General features: G+C 37.6%; 1 protein-coding gene across 1 annotated transcript in view; it reads right to left on the minus strand.

The window, feature by feature from the left end:
• LOC112989796 (adhesion G protein-coupled receptor A3-like) overlaps window positions 1–26,908 on the minus strand; it is a 281,364-nt gene that overhangs the window by 42,026 nt on the left and 212,430 nt on the right. The window contains exons 13-16 of the mRNA XM_026111146.2: window positions 13,783–13,990; window positions 12,639–12,847; window positions 3,110–3,237; window positions 1,823–1,946 (exon numbers count right to left, since the gene is read on the minus strand). Of these exons, the coding sequence (XP_025966931.1) occupies window positions 1,823–1,946; window positions 3,110–3,237; window positions 12,639–12,847; window positions 13,783–13,990 (669 nt within the window). The remainder of the gene's footprint in view (window positions 1–1,822; window positions 1,947–3,109; window positions 3,238–12,638; window positions 12,848–13,782; window positions 13,991–26,908) is intronic.

Raw genomic sequence — 26,908 nt, forward strand, 5'->3', positions numbered from 1 at the left:
CACCAGTTTTTAAACTGAATTGTATTTAAGATGTCACAAAAGCCTGAAGATTACACTGCAGTAAGTATATGTATGGTATTATCTCTATTTGCATCTAGCAATAGCTATGAAACAACAGTTCATTGCTTTAAAATTTCATAAGCCTATAATACAACACATTTATACATAAAAGGCGCTCAATTTTGTTCTTTGCTTCTTTTTCTTAGACAGGAGTCATTCCAAGTAAGATATGTAGCTTGCTGTTTATTATTCCTTGTACCTATTCAAGTTGAATGTTGTATCTCAGCTATATTTTTACCTGAAATAGGTAAGAGAATCTAGAAACTGTAAGAAGAAAATTTGTACACAAAAACAGAAGGGCAATTTACATGCTGCTGTTTCCAGGAAGCTTGCTGAGAAGCGGCACAAGTGCTTAGAAGATTAATATTATGACTCTTCTTACTAATAATAGAAATATTATAATGCACTAATGACTTTTTTTTTTTTTTTTAAATTCAAAGGATGAACATTGTCCCAAGCCAAGAGAATAACTCATAATTTAGCTAACAAAAGCACTGGTCTCAAGAAGGGTTTATTATGCGGGATATTTTTTATTTTCTTGAAAGCCCAAACCCCATGATGCTCTTCATTTCTGAATTAGACAGGAATACTGTGACAGCAGTAGGCAGAGTCAGTTCCTCCATGCATAAGAGAAAGAGAAGATACATGTGCTAATTTTTAAAAATTTAGGTCTCAGGGAAAAATATATATCTTGGATAATAGTTAGTGACAATTACTGCAGTCACAGATGTTTCTGCTTAATGAAACCTTCTTGAAACTGTAGGGCATACCCATCAGGTGCAAAAAAGAGCAAGAAGGCACTGCAGCAGAGGACTAAAGGAGACGTAGCTCTGCCACTGTTTAGTGACTCTTCCTATTTACACCCATTCAAGCCAATCAGTAGAACCAGACTACTGACAGACAAAACATCTAGGAGAGTGTTGGCTTAATAAAGTGTTTTACTACGGATAAATGTCAACATCATTCGTGAGATCTGGAGCACTTGTCCAGAATCCAGGCAGAAGAAATATTAGAGGCAAACACTGCAGCAGGCCCACATCAGGCTTCATGGAAGGTGACTGAAATAACTCTCTTCATGTACTGCATAGACTCATCCCCTGTATTCATAGCATGCCCTCTCTGTGCATCTCAGGGCATGACACCCTTTGAAAGGATGGAATGAAAGAAGGTAAAATAGTCCAGTTTCTACACACAGAGGTACATAAAGCACAAATGCACTGTGGTCTGCTTTGTCTCTTAAGCTTGAGTTGTAATTAAAAGATGTAATTGTACTATAAGCAGCAAGCTACCCAAGTATAGATTTAATGACCACCCAGCGAATCTAGAGCCACCTTGGGCAGATGTGGTCTAGTAATATATTAAAGAACAGCAGCAGTAATTTTAGTTCTATGTACTCAATTCTAAGATCAGAAAGGACATTACAAACATTCATGAACAATACTTTCCAACAATCTTGTAGAACAGAGAAATATTACAATTTTAGTTTGTTTTTACATAAGGAAATCTGAGCTGCAGAGAAGCTAATGAATTGGCCAGCCTCTCATAGAAACTCAGGGCACAACCAAACACCAAACACAGAAGTTCCTATCTCTCAATGTTGGCCTTTAAAAGTTGTGCTTGTAACGATGACTTGTTCTGAAGAACATCTGCGTTAAGATCCAGAAACAATGTATGATCAGAAAGAGAACTATCAACCTTATATCAAAAGATACAGCTTCAGGTTTCCTTTTTTTTATTAAGAATAAGTAAGGCAGATACTTACAGCTTGACATATAATTGGGTATTTAACGCGATTGATTCCACCAGCAAAAACAGCAAAAGTAAGAGCAGTATGGAAACAAAAGTTGAGAAGCATGTGCCATCCTTTTCTACTGATTCGGATTGTGCTGTTGAAAAAACATTAAAAATATATATATATCTATTATGAAAATTATACTTTGGAAGAATATTTAACATGACAGAACTGTATTCTGTGATTCTTGAATACCTACATAACAATTTACCTATAGAACAGTCTGATTTATAAAGCATTGAAGTCAATAGGGGAGGAGGAAAAAAAGAGTCTACTGATTTGAAGGTGCCTTCCAATCAAGCATCTAATGAAGAGTGATACAAGCAAAAAGCTCATTGAATAGCTTCGAATAAGCAGAACTGTAACAAGACATTTCTGAAGGATTAAATGGAAGCAGATGATCAGAAGTCATTGCATTAAGTTCACTTGATTAATATTTAGCAGCTTCTACAGTACAATACATTCCTTCTCTTTTAAATTGCTAATAGTCTTTTAGCAAAAGTATGTAGTTAAAATGACATTTATATTAATCTTTTATATAAAGGAAAACACAAATTTGCTAAAATAAAACAGATTTAAAAGTCAAAGAAAATCTCTTTCATCCAATGATAGTTGCCACATCTTTCAACCTAACTTGTTCTCAGACGCCAATACCACTGGCGTATCTGTGCAAGGTGCTGCTGCTGGACCAGAACCCCTCCCACACCAGTCTGACAGTCCTTGTGGCTTTATACTGAAGAGATTTCTCCTGAATTGTCAAGCTGGAAGTTTTAGAAACAGTATGCAGACCATTTAGACGTATATCTCAGGAAGCTATAGCTTGGGAACAAAGTCATCATAATGATTTATATTTTCCATTTTTAAAACGTTGGATATCTTCATACAATTAAAGATGAATTCATATGGGACTGGACTTTTTCTTCCTTAGTGGAGTGACATATTACAATAAATTGCTTGTTTAGAAGAACTTGTATTGGTCTGTTTTTTGAATGGAAGGTTCCATTTTCTTCATCATTCCCAGAAGGCAACTTAGATGCATGTCAGACTTCAATTTTGTATAAATCTTTATTCTATTTTTATTTTTGACATAACCTTTTTGTGATTTCTCTGGTCTAAATCATATTATTGATATTACTATCCAACAGTAATTAAGATCATTTAAAGTACTGTGTCTTTTCAGTGAGGGATAGCAAAATCAGAGTACTTCAGCATAATGATGACCGTACTAAAACAAGTGCTTTAAATTTGAATTCTTACCTGTGATGGACAATGTAGGTGATAATGGAAGCAAACAGGCACAACAACATAACTGCAGTACATGCATATACCACAGGGTGCAGAAACTCCCCTGGGTACTGGGGGAAAGACAGCACTGTCTTAAAATCCTACGGAGAAAGCAAAATGATTTAACATAGTTAGGCATGTGTGAAACTCTGAGACTTCATTTCAATATGTCACATCATTTCCAGCTGTTCCCTCTCAAGAGCAGGGAAATAAGATGAACTTTTTTTGTAGATAGAGTTCATGCATTTACAATAACATCAAATTGCTCTTTCCTCATCTCCATACACTTTGCAAGAGAGAAATTAACCTTTTTGTACAAGCAGACACATCCTAGTTAAAAAAAAGTCTGAAAAAACCCATGTTAGCAATATCTGTTCCTTCTGATAACATGAAGTTTATGCATGTATTCTACCAGGATATTAAGTACAAAATATCAAATTACCATAAAGGTCTCTAAATGGCATATATATGACTTCAGAAGAACCATTCAAAAAAGCAAAAGCCATGAGAATACACCCAAAATATCAACTGATTGGCTCCTATATTCAAATACCATTCACAGCTGATATATGTCCTCTGGCCCAGTGACCTTCATTCTTAGTTGCACATATGCTACTGTCTGTATCAATTCAGAAGTAGTTTTACGGCAAACTAAAGAACCACAAGTTCCTTTCGGGCCTGCTAGACTGTTGACACAATTCTCCATGGAAAAAATGATGAAAAAGGAGTATCTTTATAAAATTAACCATATCAAATTCCCACTCTAACTTATTGGATCTAACCCAGGAATAAGACCTCACATAAAAGTAAAGAGCCACAGGAGAGCTAAATCTGCAGGTGAGAAGGATGGAAAGCAAAAGTAGTCTGCTATGGAAAACAGTAAGTCTTCAGACTATCTGAATTAAATTAAGCATTAGAGGTTCACTAAGCCATATGTGTTTGTGCCACTACATTTCTGCAAATACCACAAATTAGACACACAAACCATCACTGGAGCACACACAAAGTATTATCTGCATGGCAGTTTCCATGTGCAATGGTACTAACCGTGCACACAGAGATAAACATGCATCCTAAAACAGAAAAAAAAAAACCCCAAACCCTGAAAAAGTGCTGAATATGACAATCTGACAAACTAAGTTTAACGCTAAAAATATTGACATACATTTAAAAGCTCTTCTTCATATTTGTCAGTTTTAGATTTCCATGGAAGAAGATTCAATGCATTCTTTTGCTGGGGTGAAAGACAGAAGCTGATCTTCTCTTGGAGATTGGGACTTTAATGCTAATACTTTTTTAATCACATTTGCATGCAGGGAGCTGATTTCCAGGACCATTATTTATGTATTTGTACTTGTCCATGTATCAGCAGCTAATGTTTGCGAGTATATGCAATTATTAAATCAGTGGATGACGTACACTTTAGTTTACTTTCCAGAAGGGTCCTTCTTACAAGTAATACCTGCCTTGGTAGTCATTATTTTTCTTCATACTAGCTTTAAAGTTCCTAACAGTGATGGTACTATGTGTAATCTCTTCAGCTACATTTTTTAACATTAAGTCCTAAAATAGAGCAGCTTGCAACACACATAAACAAAACCCAACAAGTACCACATGAACAAGATGGCAAATATATGTCACCATATCTATTTCCCTTCAAGTATTTCCTCAGCTTGTGTGTGTCCCTCAGTTCGAAGGCCTCAGTGAAATCTGCTCAGTCACTACTTGTCCCTCATGCCCTCCCCAGCCCTGTCCCATTCACCAAGGCTCAAATTCAGTCACAGAGGTATTTTCACTCTCTGCTAATGTCTCTCACTATTCTTCCCTCAATCACTACTGAAAGAGAATAGGGAGAGGACTCTGCCTTGTCATTTGGTAGCTTTTTAATCCTACAGACCTATGCTCTTGAGGCTATCCCTTGATTTTTTGTTTTTGTGTATTAACACATTCACATCATACATTCAAGTCTACAGGCTAAGAACTGCGCACCCAGATAATCTCTACGCTAATATCCTTTTCTTAACCAGCTTTTCTCCCATATGTTTATTTGCATTATGTCCCTATTAATTGTTCCAGAGACTGAGTTTCTTGAGGCACAGACTTTTCTTTACCAGAAATGTTCACTGCAATTTTAGCTCAAGTAATTTTAGCTCACATTACTAGACTAGCAATGTAAATACTGGACTATTTAACTAGAAATATTCTGCTGAAAACAATGGAATACTTACTTCTAGGTCTTGCTGTTATAATTGGATTTTGGTAAACCAATAGTACACCTTGTTATACTTTTATGTATATACTTGTTTCATTTCTGCATATTAAGAAAACTGTTACCATAACTGATACAGTAACAGCGCAGTTATTTGAAGATATAAAAGTCTTGGATATTTCTGGGAAGACAACTGAAATGTTAACAGAATTGTGAAAAAGGAAACATATACTGAAGCAATGCATTTATGTAACAACATATGAAAGTGACTTGACTTGAGGTGGCATCATTTAATACACAAAGAACTAGCTTTTAATAGTGTGAATGCAGGGACTGACCAATCACTGTATGTTTGAGCACTTATATAAAAGCAAATGCCATATGCTCTACAGCCTTACAGTCATTTTGCCTGAAGAAGAATCAGAAACAATCAGCATCTTAAAGCTAATTACATTTAAACGTATTCATATTTTATCATCTCTTTTCTAATCTTGCATAGTAAATAGGTGGTAAAACCTTTCAGTAAGGGTACCATAATGCATTATTACCAACGTAGAATACCCTTTTTAAGAGTATTGTGTACTGAAAACTGATTTCATTACAGATACACAATAAACTTATCTCGTCTTCTTTTTAATGATAATTAGAACCTATTGATCTGTCAACATCCCCTGAGTAATCCTCTGGAGAAGACAGCATGCAGAAAATAAAGCTTTCTTTTTCCATGTTGTATGCAAAGCAGCGTAATTGTATGTTACATTTATACAAGGTGTTTTTGATTTTATTTCCTGAAGAAGATTCAAAGGATGACAATGGTGAAAATTGGAAGGAATTTTCTGAAAGAAAATTAATATACACAAGACTTTTAACATTACAAAGTCTACAACTACAAGGCCAGTAAAATGTTGTCTAGTGAGAAACTGTCTTTCATTTACCCTCATAAGAAGATGTGAAACCAAGCACTCTCAGGTGTAAATAGCACCACCATGTGTAAGGCACTGAAGACACTAGTGATGTAAATTAGTGACAGAAAAGACATTTTCTCAGCTGTTTCATCCGACATTGGGAATTATAAAAACATTACAGTCTAAGTGGGACTGTTTCACTTTTACTTGAGACTTCATTCCAAAAGTCAACTAAAACTGATACATCTATACTGATGACTTAGAAGTCAATATGAAAGTATAAACAAGTATACAGATGAATTATGTATTGAAGGCAGCCCTGAGATATTGAATAGCAAATACAGACAAAGTTGAAGGGAAGATACAGTTGACTAGTACTAAATATTGGTATATTTCACTAAATCACAGATGCTAAAAAAAACCCATCAGTCTAGTTCATCTTGTATATTCTTGTTATTTATATACTAATATTGGCAAATAAAAGATTTACTTTTAATATATTGCTTATTATTATGACTTCAGAAAGTATAATTAATTGATTTCTGTGTTTAAAGCAGGACAGGTGAAATTGCATTCCTCCAGGAAGCAATACCCAAGTGCCACAGAGACTTAGAAACACAAGTGCATTTGAACTATGAGTTATAGTAAGATTTAAATCCCTATTCACATTTACAGATTCTTAGGCAACATACAACTTAAAAATTAGATGACAAGCTCTATTAGCACGTTTAGGAGCACCAGAATATGGCAATTCTGCAATGGGTTGGGCCTCTGTATGGAGAGCCCAAAACACTGCAATGCAAATTGAGTGGAGCACTTGATACGCAGGAGAGCAGGGCTGCGATTTGGCAGGATCTCAACAGGCTGGAGGAATAGGCTGACAGGAACCTCATGAAGTTCAGCCAAGGCAAATACAGATTTTCCTGCCTCTGGGACAGAATAACACCTGCCCTGGGGGACACCTGGCTGAAAGAAGCTTTGCAGGAAAGGATCAGGAATTCCTGGTGGAAAACAAATTGAAAGCAAGTCAGCAGTGCGCCCTTGTGGCATGTAAGGCTAGCCACATACTGGACCGTATTAGCAAGAGTTTAGGCAGCAATTTGAGTGAAGTGATCGTTCCCTTCTATTCAGCATTTGTGAGACTAAATGTTGAGTGCTGTGTCCAGTTTTGGGCACTTCAGTACAAGAAAGACATTGAGAAAGGGGAAGCAGTCCAGCAGGGACAACCAAGATAGTAAGGTAGCTGGAGATGTAGATCCTATGTCTTTGACTTGCATTTTCTGCCTCCCAGGAGACTGCCCATTTTACTGAGCTCCTTCATAGTCTGGATCCCTTACCCTCCTGCTAAAGATGCACCACCAAGGATGCAAGATCTATTAAGCCATATAGGAAGAAAGAGCTTCAGTCAGAGGTTTGATTTCTTAAAAAGTTAGGGCATTTGGAAGCAGATGAACCTGGATTTTAGTCCCCAGTGCCAAGCCAGTTTATGTATTTTACATAGTGAATAATATATAAATTATTCAGCATAATTGAACAAGAAGTAAATATAATCCAAGGAGAAAGAAATGAAAGACAGATCTTGCTCTCTCATACAAGTACTCTAACCCAAGGCTTTACACAAAAGACAGGCACCATCAGGAATATTCTGAAATAAAAACAACCTTTGCTGAGTAGCTGGACTCAATACTGTCCGTATGTGCTAAGCATTCTCTCTTACGCGGGCAGTACAGGCCAGCTGAGGACTTAGGTGAAGAGTATGTGCCTCTTGATGAGGTCTCTGAATGACGGCAGAGATTAGACACCTAGCTCTTCACATTGAGCAGCATCTCTGCATGTGCACAAGCATCAAAGTAAATGCTATGAGGGAATTTCACTGGTCCCGGTACACCAGATGGGCTTGTACCTTGTAGTTTAGTTAGTGGCTAGTCATTGGATCACATCACGTTCTTAGTCTTTGGTGCTCATACTTTGCTAAGGTCTAATTTGTAGGTGTGAAGATAGGTGTTTATAGACAAAGAAAAAAAAAAAGACTTTGAAAAGTTCATTCTCAAACCTATCTCTTTGTAAACAGCTTGATTTTTGAAAGTACTGAACCACTTTTCCAGTCTGTTATGAGAAAACTCTGTGTTTTCTATGAGTAAAATTTCAAATACCATAATTATGTCAACCTTGTAAATAATGTTTCTGTAATATTTCCTTGACTCATGAATTAATTTCAAAAGGTTTAGACAGATGTTTTCTTTGGGAGAAGCCCTAAGTTATGGAAGTTTAGATGACTATCTGTTTCCAGAACTAAATGTCATGAACAGGCCTCAGAAATTGTGCACCTGACTCCAGCCACATTAAAAATACTGAAAAAGTAGCTTTTGTGGTACTGTGATTTTTCCATTTTGGAAAGACGTGAAAGATTTAGGGAATGCTTGTAAAACTAGGAGAAGAACCCTCAAACTCTTTTAGCATGACCCATTACTACTGTCTTGCCTCTCCTCAAGGTCTCTTTCACAGAGATTTTTCCAAGGTTTGTTTCCAGAAAAGTTTCAGATTTGTTCTGTTTTTGTCAGCTCAGTCTCCTCAGATCTAATTATCTCAAATAGCTATCTACTGGATGTATGCTACTTTCTGAAAGAATGATTCTTTATGTTCACGAGAAAAAAAAATCACCAACATTGTTTTGAATAAGAGATGCACTGAACTGTGACAAAAACAGGAAAGTTGTTTACGATTTCATGTTTGTATGACCTATATTCAAGTTTATTAAAAAATGCTAACAAGGTTTATTAATCCATTTTCTCTTAACTGAGAATTAACATAGATAGGCAAATTTAAGAATTTTACTCGTGTTTATTTGCTAAATTTGAGGAAGTTACTAGACAATGGAGTCTGAGGGGGAAAAGGTTATGTTGTACACAATTACACTAATATCCATCACTACTGAACTGCCACTCTGTTCTAAGAAAAATGAAAGGAAGAACAAAGGTCAACACATGTCAAAACATATTAAATAAATTTTGAAATTCAATGTGAATTTCAGATGTTATTATTGGATATTGTTATCTCCTGAAAAGGTACACTTTTAGTCATATGTACTATGGCTACAGGCCACTACATTGGTCATAACACACAGAAACATTGTCTTGAAGAATTAAAATACTAATATAAAGCTCATTTCACAGAAAAGCACAAATGTATTGTATTTATACACCATATAGTGGTAACTGGATACACCAAAGCTTCAGAATAGATTTGTAATGTTACTCTTAATCAAAAAAACATATTGCAGAGGTTCATAGTTCAAGACCACTGAGAGAGTTGGCCACCTCTAGAAGAAACTAGAGTGTGACTGTCTCTCTTTCACCTACAGGTAACAGTGGAAAAGTGGAGGCAAGAGACTGGTCTAAACACATAGTAAATGAAGGAAAATGCAGGAATATAACTCAGGAGCATTAGTTCATAGCATTTGCTCTCACCCCTGGGGCCTACCATGCAAAAGCTGATCAGGAGAAGAAAATGCTGTGTTATGCTCTTTTGTTTGACACTACTCTTTTACTCAACCCGCTTGCCCAACGCAGAGCAGTATGAGACGGTAACACACCTCCTTGCATCTCCTCCCTGACTCAGTATCCAAACTGTACTCTTTCTCATCAACATCACTTTAACAACTGTCCCTGAGAGAAAAGAAATGGCTCAACATGAATCTTCTCACTTGAAGCACACTCATGCTCATTAATTATCAATCACAGTTGATAAATCCTTGATTACTGCCTTTCTCGAAAGGGACCCTATGAAACCTTTATATTAAGCCTTTTATGGTTCATGGGCAGAAACAGCTTGTATAAAAATAGTTCAGTGAACTTTGTCTTAACATCAAAAAAGATGATAAACAGCAACGATGAATGAGAATATGTGCTGTACTAGCCATACAATGGACAGCTGGATTAATTCAGGCTTCTCCTTCATCTTGAGCCGTGTCTGTACATACAGCATTCTGAGAGCAATGTAAACCTTCAAGTTCGCTATTGCTTTACTGCTGCAGTTCAGTTTACAGCTATTACATCAGTTTATGGCTATTATCCCACAACACAATAATCAATTATGAGTTTTTATGGTTTATTATATTATACAGATAATATAATTATTATTATATAATTATATTTTATATATATATTATATTATACAGATAAAAAAATTAACATTTATCATGACATCGTATCTAATTCCACTGGCTACCTATTAGGTCCTGCTAACTATTTTGAATTTACTGTCAGCTTGTTAGTATTTTACAATGTGTCAGCCACTCAGATGTGATATCAGCAGGTGCACACAGGAACTTCATATTGTCCATATTATAAAGTAACAGCTAGGCAGAACAATGGATATTTTTCCTTTATCGTACAAGAACTGAACTGCCCAGAAAAGCATAATCCAACTCAAAGTAAGTCCATGACATTACGCCACAAAACACCAATTAACGAATAACGCACTCACTCATACGAGAACAGATGCACATAATGAAGCTACAAAAGTTTCCCACAAGCTGTTTAGACAGACAGCTGTTGGCAGACATGTTTGTATGTATGCACTATAACGACTTAAGGTCGGGCATCTCTTTTCTTACAGTGAGCAGGAAACATAAGTTAGGGAACATATCACATTAGCACTGTTGCTACTACAGCAACAACAAAGCGAGGGTGAATCTAAGATTTTCTTCTTGCACAGATAAAAATGATGCACACAGGGAAAAAAAGCAAAGTTGAATTACCACAAGAAAACGAACACAAGACCTAAACTAGCATTACATACCAGACACAAAAAGCTGCACTAAAAGGAGCCTCAGTTGCCTTTAGGGCTGTGGAAAACCCAGTCGGTCGCATTTTATCAGAGATAAACCTGTGTTCGGCTTCGCAAACTAAAACCGCAGCCCTTTATGTCAGTATACGACTTTGGAAACAGAACCGAACCATGGAATTGGTTGTTTGCAAACGAGATTAGTTAACAGTTAATAAGCAACAAAGTTGAGGACGGGCTGAGGCCCGAGGGCCGGAGCAGGAAGCCATTTTGGGTGTGGCCCCTGCAAGGCCAACAGGTGCCTCCTTAACTGACCGAGAGGAACATCCTCAAAGAAACATTGCGCTCCACATTTGGGGAAACAAAGGCCTGGGGAAAACAGGGAACTTACAGAAGCTGTGAAAAGATGAGGTATGCCTGATGCTATCAGATGGCTCTTAAACCCCCAAGGACACTGGCGTGAGTGACAAAGCCTTGGAGAAACTTGGAGGGAAACCAGTCCTTATGAAGTGGCCGACGATAATGTCCGCATTTAACTCGTGGGCGGCAGAGCCGCGCGCCGCGATTGGCTGCCGTCTGGGCTCCATCTGACAGCCGCAGCTTGGTATTCTCCACACACGTCCCCGCGATTGCCGGCGCTGGGCCGGCCGCCCCTCGCACGCACACGCGACACGGTATTGACTCAACTATCCGCTTTCCAGTGATGCACGCAAGCAGCAGCTACACCTGCATTTAGGATCAGTCCAGTATGAAGCACACGCATGTGGCTAACCTTTTCACAATTGGTTTATAATCAATATTTTTAATGGTGCAAACGTTTTCTCACTGGCATCTGTTGGACACTTTGGATTTTTTTGTTTGCTTTCCTTTTTGCCCTGGACAGTAACGCGTGTCATTATTGCACAGATAATCTGTTTGCTCTCAGGAAGGTAACTTTCTGCCAAGCAGGATAGTTAAATAGCTGCAATGTGAACTGCAAGTGTGACTGAGAACAGATCAAAGCAGGCTGATGGGGTAGCACTGCACAGAAATATTCTTCTTCCTGAGCAGCAATTTAGCAAAAAAGGCTATCGGCATTGGTATGCAAACTACAACTCCTACAAGATCAACAAGGACAGCACTGTCCTTGTTTAAAAGAGCACAAGATGTTATTCCTCTCCATTTATTAAATGATTCAACATTGCGGTATGCCTGCAACTAATTAGTATGATCAACACAGTGCAGGGCAGGAACAAAAGCAGACCAGCCTCCGAGATGTGCTGATGTAAAAGCACACAGGAGTATACATTTTTAAACCCTGTCTTATAATTTATAACCACTATACACTGATCATTCCTTGATGGAACTTGCATTGTACGACTCAATTTAATGTCATTTTTGATCAGGCCAGTGTCCGGATATTAGAACTGACCGGGTTTATTCACTCACTAGCAGTTAAATAACTTACTTTCTTTAAGACTGTCTTGTATTAAATATTATAGAATAAAAAAGGTCAGTTACTGACAAGCAAGAATGATACCGGTACATGTAAAAAGAGCATATACATGTTTGAAAAAGAGAGAGAGAGAGCGAGAGAGGTATATTTGCTAAGTCATATACTTACCATTAGCACTGCAAAGTTACTGAAGTGTGTACTCTGAATGGTGGTAATATTGCCTGCAGAGCTGATTATGTGGCACCCTTCTCCCCACCAGCCTCCATGTCCATCTAGAAGGTCAAAATCCCAGAAGGCTGCAATGGGGTCTATACCCCGTGCAAAGTGCCTCAGCCCTATAGTCAGAGGGCTGGTAAGGTTTCCAAAACTGCACCCATCTGCAAAAGCAACACACTGAATCAGAGAGATGGAGTGGAAAACCCTTTTTTGATGCACGCTGTGTAAAGAGGTCAAATGTACTGAACTACGGAAAACAAAGCAATAGATACATACTCTTAACGGTTAAAATCAAAGGTAATGTCCACATTCAGAAAAGTTTGCAATAGTTTAAATAAACCTGAATGCACATTTCAGTCTCATAACGTGTCCAAGTGATCTAATCATCCTTCACAAAGCTGATTTTTTTGTTTTGGATTCTTAAATTAGGACCGATGTTACTCTATTGCTCATGCAACTGCAAAAAAGGCTTGGTTTCACAATATGATTAATAGCTAAGGAAATTCTGCACTTTGAAAGTCACATTTAAACATTTTAAAAATGTTAATAGAAATGTGAGCTCCGAGTCAAATAAAATTATTAAAATTACCTGGGTGAATAATTAATAAAAATAATGACTCACTAGCATATATGAACCATCACATTTAGACAAAAGCCTTTAACAACACCTTCTTTTAGGTCCATCATATCAGAAAGTATACCGGTGAGTACTGATACATGCAACAGGGCACTACTCCCACCTCAACAATCTTATTTTCATCAGTGTCTAGCTTGTTAGTATTGCAATTTTCATTCTAAAGAGTATAACAAGGTTCTTTCTTATGGCACCTTGCTCTGAGAAACAAGCATCTGTAACAACACTGTCAACAAACAGTAATCCCAAATCTGCATTCTAGTCATACAGCAATTGCATTTTTTCTTTGCAGAATAATTTGAATAAAATCATGCAGATAGGAATAAATCCAAAGACTTGGGCTAAAGAGAGAGACTGTTCCCAGCCTCTCAGCATATCGTACACTCTACTCCTCTATTCTCTACACAGTCAAGTATACCACAGCTTTCAGATTAAAGGAAATAATGCATAACAAGTCCTCACCTATTTTAGCAAAAACAGCTGGCGTGGCAACCGTCCTACGTTTCCCATCGTCTGCAAGATTTGATGAGTTTCCTGTGCTAGGAAAGAGTTTTCCATTCCGAAAGACAATAAACTGTAGCTTGCAAGTGGAGTTATCAACAGATTGCCAGGCTGAAGACTGAGAGAAGACAGACTGTGGCAAATGAACTGAAGCTACTGCTACAGCATTCTGTACAATGAGAAAAAAAAAGAAACATTTAAAATGCAAATCACAACAGGGTTGCTTTCATGATGTTTTAAACTCCTGTACAAGAAATGTGTGCTGCCTTCCTTTTCCAACAGACTGGAAGCAACCAAAGAAGCATGAGCTGTAACCATGGGAATAGTGCATAGTACAGTGCATATTAAAAGGGAAAAGGTTTTGATTGAATGTGTGAGTCTATATGGTCAAGCTCCCTGCTGCAGAGGTGAGAATGGTTCTTACCGTGCCTGCTAGAGGGTCCATCAACACTGCAGATCTGATTTAAAGAGACAACCTCTACCAGGTTTTCTCCTTCACTTAAAACGGAATCAGACAACTTACATTAAAACATTTCTCCGAAAGGGTACTTAAAGAGTACTAAAATAATTTTATTAATACCAAAAAATTACCTCAGTGGAGAACTGCAAATATAGCAAACAGCACATTTTATGAACACATTTTTCTTGCTTTCTATATGGAAAATCAGTTAACTATGTGTTTTAGTAATGCAGGATTAAAAATAGCATGAATCCTAACGCAGCAGAAGAAAACAACACAACACTAGGAGGAAATCAATGGAGACTGTCAGATCACTATAATGGCTTTGAGTTGTGAGTGCATTATACACCCTTTTACAAGCAGATAATTCCCTTACAGCACATCCATATAACACACCAAACGCTATGTTCTGAGGACTTTACTCATCATGCAATTGTTTTTCCAGCCAAAGTAGCAAAGTAATCATTAAAGACTGAGATATTTACAAGAAAAGGCGAATGATGAGCAATGGGAAAATAAACAGGGAAAGAGTCCGTCCTGAGCCTGTAAGTGAAAAGTGTATGTATTTAAAAACAAACAAACTGTAAAATGTTCTCATTTGCATATCCCCAAGGGCAAAGTGTAGCTTCTGTGCACATCATTTACATAGCTTATGACACAGTTTACTCATAGTACATGTGCACTACCTCTTCGAGAGGTAAAAACAATAATCTTCTCCATCATGTAAACAAACATGTCATTAATGTATGTGCATGTGCTGGGAGAAATACGTATGTGAAAGAGAAAAGGTACAAAAGGGATGAGAAATTTACCAAAAATATTAGAGACGTCCAGTGACATCACAGCAAACGTGGCAGAAAAGCTTGAGCAGCCTGCGACGTCACTGCGCTGCTTAAATAAGCAGGCAAAGGCTGGTGCACTATTTCCCCTGGGTTACCACGTATATTTTGGAAAGGTTTTGAGATTTTAGCAATAAAAATTCCAACCTCCCCCCCCTTTTCTCCTACGTGTTCAATCGAGGTGACGCCACTTATTAAAAATTGTCAGGAGAAAAACAGCAAATAGCAACAGGAGGGTATGGGGGGGTTTTTTTGCATCAGATTTTAAAATGGCTATGAAGGTTTCCATTTGAAATAATCGAGCTAATCATCAGGCACTTGTCTTTAGATAGTTTCTACTGCCTAATTCACTGATTATAAAGCTGTCATAAATAGCTTTACCTCACACTTCTGAAAAAGACATATTTCATTGTACAATACGCTAAAGTAGCTGTGCAATCTGAACCTCTGATAATACCATTTTAGCTGTAAAATGGTTATCAATAAGTAGATATAAAATTTTTTAGCAGTATAATTTGTCAAACTCCAAATCACTATTGAGGACTACTCTGAAGAGGTACAGTAGTGCAAGACAAGTTATAGCACGATCAACTTTATGTTTATATTGGATTTTTATTATTATTCTGTGCTGGGAACAACAACAACAGCAATGATATTAAATTACACAAATTAATTATTATACACAAAAAGAGAAAGCTAGAGGCATATAAATAAGCTTATGATAATGAAACTAACAACTAAAGGCGCCGGGATAAGTGACAATGTGCCATGACTTGACAAAAGCAGTCCTAAATAAGCCAAAGGAACACAACAGGTTTATAGCACTTTTGCTACGAGGCGAAATCGTCTAATTCATTGCGGTTCTCAAGTGTCTTCCCTACTGCGAGTCTCCGATACCACAAAAAAAAGTGATGATACCATAAGCCGAGCTTTGCGATGGGAGGTTGCACGGCTGGGGGAGCGCGGGACCTCCTGCCTCACCTCCTTGCTTCTGCCCGGTCCCTGCCCACACGGAGGCCCCCAACCACAGAAGGAATCACGGCTGCAGCACCCCAGGTCTTATCCATAGGCTACGGCTTCTCCTCACAGAGGCAAAGGCAAACACAGTGAAGAAAAGCTGTAGATATATATATAGGCTACAAAGGTATTTAGCACGGACTGGCTGCGCTCCTCGGATCGGCTGAGCACGTCTCACACATGTAGCAACATGAGACGAAGCTAACCACATGGCAGAAAGACACATTTATAGAAAACTGCTTCATCCTTAGACCTCATGAGAGGGTTTTTTTCCTGTTTTTCTCCGTAAAATTCACCAAGGATATTAATATCCATAAAATTAACCATTTAATAATTGCTAAGTAGTGTCCACAGCCAATTACTGGGCCACAGCTTCTTTATGAATGCTCTCCCAAGTATATCTGACATTTCAAGAAGAAATACTTTCGAGTGCAGGTTATCTGGGGGAGGGAAGGCCAAAGGGACATGGTTGTTCTTTGTGTACATATGAAGTGAAAATACTCACTGCACACCAAATATTTACTTTATACAAATATTCTTCAAAACTAAACTGTCTGCTACAGCAACATGCTTGCCAACAAGCTCATGTGCTATGATATTCATGAAAAATGCACACACTGAAAGAGCCCACACATTCACAATGCTGTTTAAAAAGATGAATAAATATTTGTGAACAATTTTACATTAAGATATGTGAGAATCCTTTTTTCAGTACCATTAGTCATTATTCACAGGAGAGGAATCTGAGCAATAAAGCAATCCCTGTTACTGCAGCAGAGGATGGATGAAGCCTGAGTGGAGGCTCAGTGCTGGATGCTGCTAATCTTATGTGCAGTGATGTAGTCACTTCACCACTCTTGCCTCAGTTTCCCTTTTATTTAGTGAAATAAAAGTAATGGTATTTATTTTCCTCTGTAAAGTGCTCCTGAATCTAGAGATGAAAAGCAATACAGAAACTGAATATTACTACTATCAATGATAGTGGCATTAATTTTTGAATGAATGACTGTGCTTCAGACGTTTGAAACTCCCCATTAAAACATCTTTTTAAAATTTTATTCCATGTATTTACACCACGTCACACAACAACTGACATTTCTCCGCATGTTAGGGGCAGCATCCCTGGAAGCTGCTTCACCTCTAGGAGGGGAGAAAGAGGACTAGAGAAAGAACCACCAGCTAGTGTCCTGCCTGGGATCCGCAGCTCTGCAATGACAGGAGCACCGGCATCTCTCGTTCTCCCACAAAAAGCTTAGAGTTTGTGTCAGCAACTTACTAGTGAGGATTCAGACATTCTGTAAGCGTTTTCAAAACAGTCTGTCAATAATCCCTTCACGACTCCATTCCACTTCTAGTCCTATTAACTGAATTGGACAGGTATTCATTATAAAAAAGGAAATCCTGAACATACTGGAGATTTTCCTAAGGAATATTTATCCTAAGGAATATTTTTGTGCTGGAAAATGCCAATTCTTAAAAATAGGGGCTGTCCACAGAAACCCATCCATTTGGACATAAATATGATAGGAACCACGCAAACTTCAAAACCTCCCAGTTATCTCCCATGTCACCTGCCTGGAGATTCAAAACTTTGCTGTGTGACCTGTAGCTAGGGTTATGGGGCTTATCAGTAGCAAAAAGCTCTGGGGAGTGTCCGGGAGACTCCTAGGACTCCCATCTCCTAAGACTTCTTGAAACCTGGGAAACTTTCCAAAGACCCAGAGGAGAGGTTATATTGAACACTGAATCATAAATTGGAAAGTCCAGTTCTGTAAGAACTGAAGTTTCATTTCTTGTCCTTTCAGAGCTAATTTTTGTGTGTGGAAGAGAAGCCAGTTTGCAGTGTTTCTGAAAAGGAACTGTGAGCGCACAGATAAATCTGACTGGATTCCGAAAGTTTCAAGTTTGAACAGAAAACCTCATTCCATGAAGGAAATGGTCCTCAGGATATTGAGAGCTACAGACTCTTGACATTTTTGCAGCTCATGCATGTGTGACCCTTATTAAAAATGTTTTAAGGGAAAAATGAAAGATTTAAAATGAAGTTTTTCCCTAGGCAATTTTATTCTGGTCTGCAGTCCTTTCCTTATAATCAATGCTAGCATTTACAAGGAGCTTTTAAGCATTTAGGAAAGACAGCCTCTCGCCTTAGGTGCCTTTGTGATATGCTGGCCCTTCTAGTTCCACAGCCCTTTAAAGAGACCTCCTCCTATTTTCAGCATTGCTTCCTGATTGTCCTGTTCTACTTGCCTAAAATTTAGCATATTGAGAGAATACACCCATTAGCAGACAATCAGCATCAAGAAAAATACCTGGTAACCATGTGGAATGACATAAATCAAATTATTTTCAGTAGTGCTTTCTTGCTTTAATACTAGATTGGTTCTGAGTTCAAGGACAGTATTTCTGTTCGGGATAAAATATATTTCTTAGAAAAGCATCCATCTTGATTCAAAGACACTAAGCCATTGGAGTCCTCAGAACAGTCGTAGCCTATATTTTTTCCAATAAGTAATTTTCTTAACTTAAAGAACTACCGTAGCGTGAGCTTAGAAGAAAAATGGAGGGGAAAAAAAGGGAGTAAATGTAATCACCTTAAAACCCAGCAAAGAATTGGAAAAAGCAGCTTCACCCCTCCCAAATTTGAAAGAATCTGATGAGGTGTTTAACAGATTCAAGTGCATTAAAGACATTATACATTATACTGTTAAAGATCCAAGAGTGTTGCCAAAAAATGCACATGCTAGATAAAGATACAGTACCAGTAAAGAAAAAGTAGAAACTAAGTGCTGCTGCTAATAATCGATACTACTGAACGAGCACTGGCTGAGTTAACAGTGTGGTCATCATAAAAAAACAAGCAAATAAACTATGCACATGCAATAGGTGTTAACAAGACCCTCAAACAAGACCGCTTCCCCCCAGAAGCAAGTGCAGAGGTCAGCCTGCAACCCGTGTCAAAGGTTCGGTGCTGAAGGTAATAAAAAAGCGCACAACTGTACAACGGAGAGGCATTTAGCCCAGTCCGGTGAGGCCCTAGGTCAGCTTTAAGTACTGATCTCTTCTTCTGGAACTAAAAGTATCAAAAAAAAAAAAAAAAAAAAAAAAAAGAAAAAAAGAAAGAAAGAAAGAAAGAAAGAAAGAAACAAAAATTTAGAATGTCTGGGAGAAAGCCAAAGGAAGGATCTATAAAAGGAATAGAAACAATGTCATTTTCAAGAAATATAGTTACATAAGACACATACTCAGTGACAAAGCAGTTTAGAGGTTGTAAAAAAGGTAGGATTGCTTTTTTTAAAATGGGAGGATACAAAGCGAGGGTACAAAGCGAGGCATGCAGGGATGCGTACGGAGATTCCCAGCCACGTTAACTTATCTATGTAAATTTGTTCCTGATTTGTCACAGTTAAACTACCCTATTTAAAATGCTGTGTAAACACAAGTCTGGAAAAGCTCAGGGATGACTGGCAAGAAAAAAGCAAAATTTATATAGATACCTAGAGAGAAATGATGAGGCACTACCAGAAATGCAATAAAATCATGAAGCTGTAGAGATGGAATTGCTATGTATGTTAGGATTATTACATGATAAAGTCATTATGCAGCAATGCTGCAAAACAGGCATGAAAAATATGAATGCAGTCCATATCCATCTCAACACCTGGAAACCTAAGCACAGGGTTCAAGATATCTTTATCCTGGCCAGGAATAAATGCTGCTGTAATGCACAGTGAAAATACGGCATCAACAAGAAATACGGACAATTGTGTGAAAAGGTACAAAACTACGTTAATGTGAGTTTAAAGTTCTCACTAATTATTGAGAAAGTTACCTAGAAGTTCACTAGAAAGTTATCTAGTTATTCTAGAATCATTTAAAGGTCATGTTTTGAGTGTTAGATATAGCAAATAACGCAGAAAGTTTAGAAAAGCTGGTAATACAAAATAATCTTAGAAAACCTGATTACCAGTTACCCCATTTTTATCGAATGTAAAAATAAAACTGGTCTCCACATTAGGATTATTTTATTTCAAATTGAAAACATAGTAAACTCAGGAAATTAATTACAAAGTTAATTGGACTAACAAGATCAAGTAAGAGGGAAAACCAGCTCAGAAAGGATATCGAGTATAATCAGAAAGCCTATGAAAAGAAGAAAAACACTGACAAATAAAGCAAAATACTGTTTTAGGTATCAAGAAAGGGGTGGAAACAGTGATTGCTGAAATACTAGACATACAGCAGTAAGTTCTTCAGGTTTTTATATAAAAAGAAAAGAAGTAGAGCTGCTACACAGAAAGGTTCAGGTAGAGATAAACATGGAAAAATTGAGCTAATACATTTTTTATTTAACTTCAATAAAGATGTTGATGTTTACATGGAGGAAACGTTAGCATTAATAATGGGAAGAAGGACATAAAAATTGCTACATATTCCAAAGAAAAATTCAGAACTGATACGTGAAATCAAAGGACAGTGCTTTTTTTTAAAGAAATCTATCATAAAGCAATGAGTTCTCTGTAGAATGATCTACAAATACGGTGAAAGGCTGAACCAAGTTTGCCATGTAGATAACAGCAAGCCCTAGGCATGGATGAAAAACTTTACTGCCCAATTCAAAACATCACTCACAGCTGCGGCTGCTGCCATATCCTCATCACTGCGTGCTGTGTCCAAAGGCAGTCTGCCCGGAGGAGACCGCAAGAGCCGACTGGCAAACAGCATGAAACTGGGGCATCCTTGAGGCACTTCCACGGACCACTGTGTTATTGTCTCTGCATTTCACTTTGATGCACTGAAGCCGTTTAGGCGTTCACGCATTACTCCTCCAAACCACAGGTCCGGGCCATCGCATGTGGGACTTCATTATTAATGCACCCATGGTCATACGGTCAGAAATGTAATACGGTCAGAAAATGTAATACTTTTATTTAAGGAAAGGAAGATGTTTAGAATTACTCAAGCAAAAACTGACCTGTTAATCTGCTATCACGAGAAAAAAAAAGAAAGAGGAAAAAAAACTGAAGCGAAGATAACACGGAGGGAAGAAGCATAGGGCTACCAAAGGCAAATACACTACACTCATATGACAGTCCTCTTTCAGAACCATTTTTCTAGACAAGGAAATGCAGCTGACCTCATTTCTTTGGCCTTCAGTAAAATATTTGATACTACATGGAAAACTTAGTTAAGTAGAGACACTGACAATTAGCAGAAATAGCATCAGGTGAATAAGTAAGTAGTGAAAATTGAGGATACAGTGAAGTATTTTGAACAGGGAAGAGTATACCAGAGGTTTCCATGCAAATCAGTTTGGGGACTTGCAATGTTTCATTTGACAACCTTGAAACAGAGAAGAGGAATGTCACCCAATGTTCAGACACAACGTTCAAAATCATGTGCTTTACCGACTTATAATGAGAATTTCTGTCATAAGCTGGTGATATCTGTTGGAAGCAACAGACAAAGAAAAGGATCTGAATGCGCTGGTTGATCACGGGAGGGCTCTGAGACACTGCGATTTAACAATAAAAAGGACAAATATAGTCCAGAACATATCAGGTGAAGCATTTCTATTAGGGAAATACTGTGATTTTAAAGGCCTAGTCAGCAATACACTATGCAATTCTCATCAAACAGGCTTAGGAAATATCAGTCTAAAATGATATTTTAGATATCTTCTGGATGCAGAAGACTGTTAATAGGGTCACCTATTTACTGGAATGAACATCCTGTTTCACAAGCATAGCCAAGAAGAGCTCAGCTTTGTTAGCCCAGCAAAAAGAAAGAAAAAGCTGTGACTGCTGTCTTTTAAAACACCACAGGAATGGAGTCTAGGGACGAGGAAGTGTCATGTGAGGAAAGAGCCAGCATGAGCACAAGGACAAATGAGTATACATCGGTCAACAGCAAAAATGCAGGCTTAAAAGTAGGAAAATGTTTCCTAGCCCTTAAAACAGAGAGGACAGGGACAGCCTTCAGAGTGCTATGGACACAAAAAATCAGCAACTTCTAAGATAATGTTTGAGTATTTTATGAGGAAATTACACAACATGGTTGACTCAAGTAGCAGTAACTTTGTGAGTCCTATTTACATGAAATATTTTTCAAAACATTGTTTTAATCCTAATTATTATTTTTTTAAAAAAGGATCGCTTTAAAATCAAGGAGCTGTATATTATACACAGCAACAACGTAATGACAGAAACAAACCAGGTTTCTCTTATAATTTTAGAAACGTTCCTAACATATGACAACGTACAAGTAATGAATGACCCATTTCATCACTTCTTTTTGATATATATCCCAAAGACATGCTCAGGGCATACCTTAGCAAGGTCTTCCCTCACTCTGAGCCATCTGGATGGATGCTGATTCCACGCTGGAAGCTGTGTAGCCAGGGACAGGGAAGGACTGAGCCCAAGATAAGCAAATGCCTCTGCTTTTTCATTTTTAAATTATTTTTAATGAAAGTAAAGACAAAACTTACATTCTCTTAGAGTAGTTTTGAAGCTGAAAAAGTTCACAATCAGAATTTTTATTTTATATATGTGAATATGTTACTGTCATTTCATACTGGCAAGGATCACTGGAATTTTTTGCATTCTCTTTGGGTATGGGTTGTTGATCTTTCTAACATCCAGGAACTTTCATCGAATACAGTTATTGCCCCTACTCTTTCCTGCTCTGTTTCTGTGGCACATTATTGTTTCTGAGGCTTTTTAGTCATTCATACAGAATATCTGAAGCTTGCCAAAAGGTGTTTGTAAGTGTTTTCAGGCTTGTGATGTGAGCGATACGGAGTGAATGTGCTAGACCTTTCAGAGTAAATTCCTATTCCTTTGGACAGTTCCCTCCAATTCTGTATTCTTGACGTTTTGATTGAAGCAAAACTAAAGTTGTTTTAGAAAAGTTTGGATTTATTTTTCTGTTTTTCAATAAATGCCTAAAATTCCACTTTGGAACTTAGGAAATTCCCTGTATAAAGGAATTACTGAACCTCCTGCTTCTACTTACCTCCTCAGACATTAGTAAAAATGTCAGCAGAAAGGAAAAAAAATAAGAAAACCAGTCATGTTCTATTCAAGTGACCCACATCTGCAATAAGACAACACTGAGCACAGAATTGGAATTATCATTTTCAGAGAAACTGGAAAAATTCTGCACACACCTAAAACCTGCAGACACTCAGCAAGCTGGAAAATTGAGCCACTTATTTAATGTAGGCACCCATTTTTGAAATGTCAATACAATTTCATAAAGCCAAAACAAATAAATACAGCTCTTACATGGAATAGTAAAGAGAGAAATAGAGACGTAGGCATATTTCTATTATTTATCTTCCTACTAAACATCTTTAAAATTGAAGAGACCTTTAGCACTTAAGGTACAAGAGCTCAGCCTCCTATGCTGTGTGATGGTCAAGACAGCAATAGCTGACACAGATGGGTTAACTACTGACCCACGTTCAGATGAACAGTCCTGACAAAATTACATAGAAATGGTATCACCTGATTTACTACAACATCATTCTCTAGCAAATGTCTCAGCCTTACCCCACCTGAAGTAGGATATAAGATGAAGGTATCCTGGTAGCACCGATGGATAATCTAATGGCTGTGAACAGAAGACAAAATCCTTTGTTTACACTATTGGATCTGTCAGCAATCTCCCATACACTAATGCTACACCTATACGCAGGGCCATAATGCTTGACTCTGATATTGTGGTGACTGCAGAGAAAGCATTTGAAGCAACTTGAGAATAAATTGAAACAAATGATTCTGCAAAAGCCTCAAAAGACACACTGAATCTGCAGAAAGCCTCAAACATCATTGCCCCAGTAGATATAATGCAAGAACCAGCATTTTTAAGATCCACATTTGTAACTGATTTACTGCAGATAATTTAACGTTAATATCATACTTTTTGCTTGTTCCAAAATCCTACAGCAGTTATCTTGTTCTGAAACTCCCAAGTTTTACTTAAGTTTTCATCTTTTCCAGAAAAGTATCTTTCAGCCATGTATTGATAATAAAACCCCCTTACTATAAGCACACCAAAAACTGACACTTTGGGAGCAACTTTATATCAATTGAATTTTATATAGCAAACATGATACAGTTTCATTATTATGTTAATTACTAATTTAGATACAATTTTAATTTTAAGGATTTATTTAAGTTTTAAGGATTTATAATTTCACTGGTGTGGTATTCAAACTTAGCTAAGCTAGCTAAATGTAAAGTTCATTTGGGAACATAAGTGAGAGTGCAGTGCACAAAAATTAATTCAGAAATTTTTAATATGCGATTTTAATAGAATTGTCAGAAGCAAAGTGAGCCTCTATAGTGCATATAGCGTACAGAAGACCAAGTATTAAATGGTTTTCCGGTGTTGCTTTTTTATAAAGATGGCTGCAATAAGATGCTGACACTGCTGCTTGATGACTACTGAAACATTGCCCCTGTCTGATAAGGAAGGAAAGCTGAAACTGCTGAAAATCATTTTAGCAACTGAGGTCTTCAAGGAAGTGAATTTAAAAGTTCCACACCTTGAAACGCCTCAATATTCTGCAGATTTTGACTGATTTGGATACTACCCTAATGAATGATCTCTTATGCCTATAGCCATTAAACAATTCAGACACGGTATTACACCCGCAATCTGTAACTTGAGCAGGACACACATTTCTAGAGGAGGACATGGGATCGCTACATTCCCTTTCTTTGCTAGGAGGAGTTAATTATTTGAAAACAAAAAGTGGTAACATTGCCTTTACTTTACTTCACATACGCACAATCACACTTTCCTTTGCTCTCTTCCAAGATAAAAGTTCCCTGTCCTCACAACAGTGGAGAGAATGTGCTTCCTCAAAAGGAGCAAATATAATTTCTTCCCTCCTCCTGTTCCCAAACTCAAATTTCCCTTTTAAAAAAATGATACATTTTAGTTTCCAACTTGCCAAAAGAATAATCTGCCTCCTGTATTTCATTCACTCAGCTGATTTAATAGCTTCTACAGCGCAGTCACAAAGCATACGCCACAAGATGAAATGGAAAAAAAGTGAGTGTAGTCACTTTGGCAAGAGAGGTGGTTCTGAGTCATAGAAGTGTCTTTACGTTGGATGAAAGTACTTGGGGTAACCCTTGAGTTACCTGGTGGTAAAGTGGATGTATTCCAATGATGAAAAGTGACATTTTAAGAGAATTCATATAATTGAGGTGTTGAGCATGAAGGAAAAGACATAGACTCTGCTACTGCTATTGCTACTGTTAGTAACTACTGTGCCCTGGAGCTCCAATGCTAAATCCTGTCTTCTGCTCCCCAAGTCTCACGCAAGTCCTCCCACACACCCAGTGTGGCCACAGAAGATGTGACAACGACCGCAGAGTGAGAATGAAATAACGTTGTCCAAGTTTCACCTTTTTCATCTTTCACTTTTCGCCACAGTTCAGTTCTGGCCACATTAAACACCTAGATAGAGCCAAACCAAACATAGATTTGGTACTTAATGTTTGCGTGTGAAATGAGAGACCATGGATATTAAAGTAAAGGGATTTATCTAAGGCTACGTTTACATGACTCAATTAACAGCATTAGAGGGCTCAAGTTTGTGCCCTAACAGTGACGTGAGCCTTTGTTTCTGTCTTACTTTCTTGAAAACTATATGGAAAAGAAACGGAAGAAAAGGAGTTCACCTGGAAAGAAAGGTGTCAATGCATAAGACTAGTACTCTTTTCCAAGTCACCATGCCATTACATTTTGGGGTAATATATATGAAATTAATATTGTCTGAGGAATAGAAAGCCTGGTTCTTCTCCTTAAAGAAACAACATCAATTGTTGTTCTTCGAAGTAAAATCTTTGCAGATACGTTTTCACCAACAACCAGAACCAGAGTCATAGCAAGCCTTGAATATTAAATATTCCTGTAAGCACACATAAATATTTGTATGCTTCAAGTAAAAAACTATTGCGTCAATCCCTTGGTTAAGCCAGAACTCATTCAGAGCCAACCAGCACACTTACACCTCCAGATGAGTTACATGTTCTCTCACTTGTCTCATAACAGATTATTAGTTTATCTGGACAGACTGCATCTATTTTAGCAAGTACTAATGGGCAGTCTACCTTGAATCATTCTACCAAGTTTTTCTAAGGGATTTGTCACAGAGTCACACGAATATCAAAAATATTTGCTAGCAGTATCCACGGTAAAGTCCAGTAACAATCACAGTAGAAGCACTCGAGGTCTGAGCGTTGCTTCCTTCAGACCATGTCTCTGCTAATCTAGTCATCACATCATATAGCGCTGTCAGCTGAAGCAGGTTGGAAGAAACCCAAGTTGTATTTCTTAAAGTTACATAGATGTTAAGAAAAAATCTAGGCATGTGTGCAAGTTTTGCTTTGTTATTGCAAAAATAATCAGTTGACATAGTCAAGGTTAGTCATTTCATTCCTAAAAGCTGACTGAAGCAAAATCTTAATCCTCTACTCAAATAATTGAAGTTTTGTAGCTCAGCTGCTACAAAAGAATGATGTTCTCCTGAGTCAGATTTGAAAATAGTAACATACGTTATCAATTTTTGCCATGTAATCACTACATGAAAACTCATAGTTTAAATTGAGTGAGGATGGTGTGATATTTCTCAGCAGTGTATTCCTCCTGCTTGAGGGAGCACCTTTGAGCTGAGATGCCAAAGAAATCAGGTCACTTCAGGCTTCCTATACAGTGCACAGACCCCACTAAAGTCTGACTTAACCCTGGA

The sequence above is a fragment of the Dromaius novaehollandiae genome, chromosome 6 (assembly GCF_036370855.1).
Source record: "Dromaius novaehollandiae isolate bDroNov1 chromosome 6, bDroNov1.hap1, whole genome shotgun sequence".
NCBI classification, from domain to species: domain Eukaryota; kingdom Metazoa; phylum Chordata; class Aves; order Casuariiformes; family Dromaiidae; genus Dromaius; species Dromaius novaehollandiae.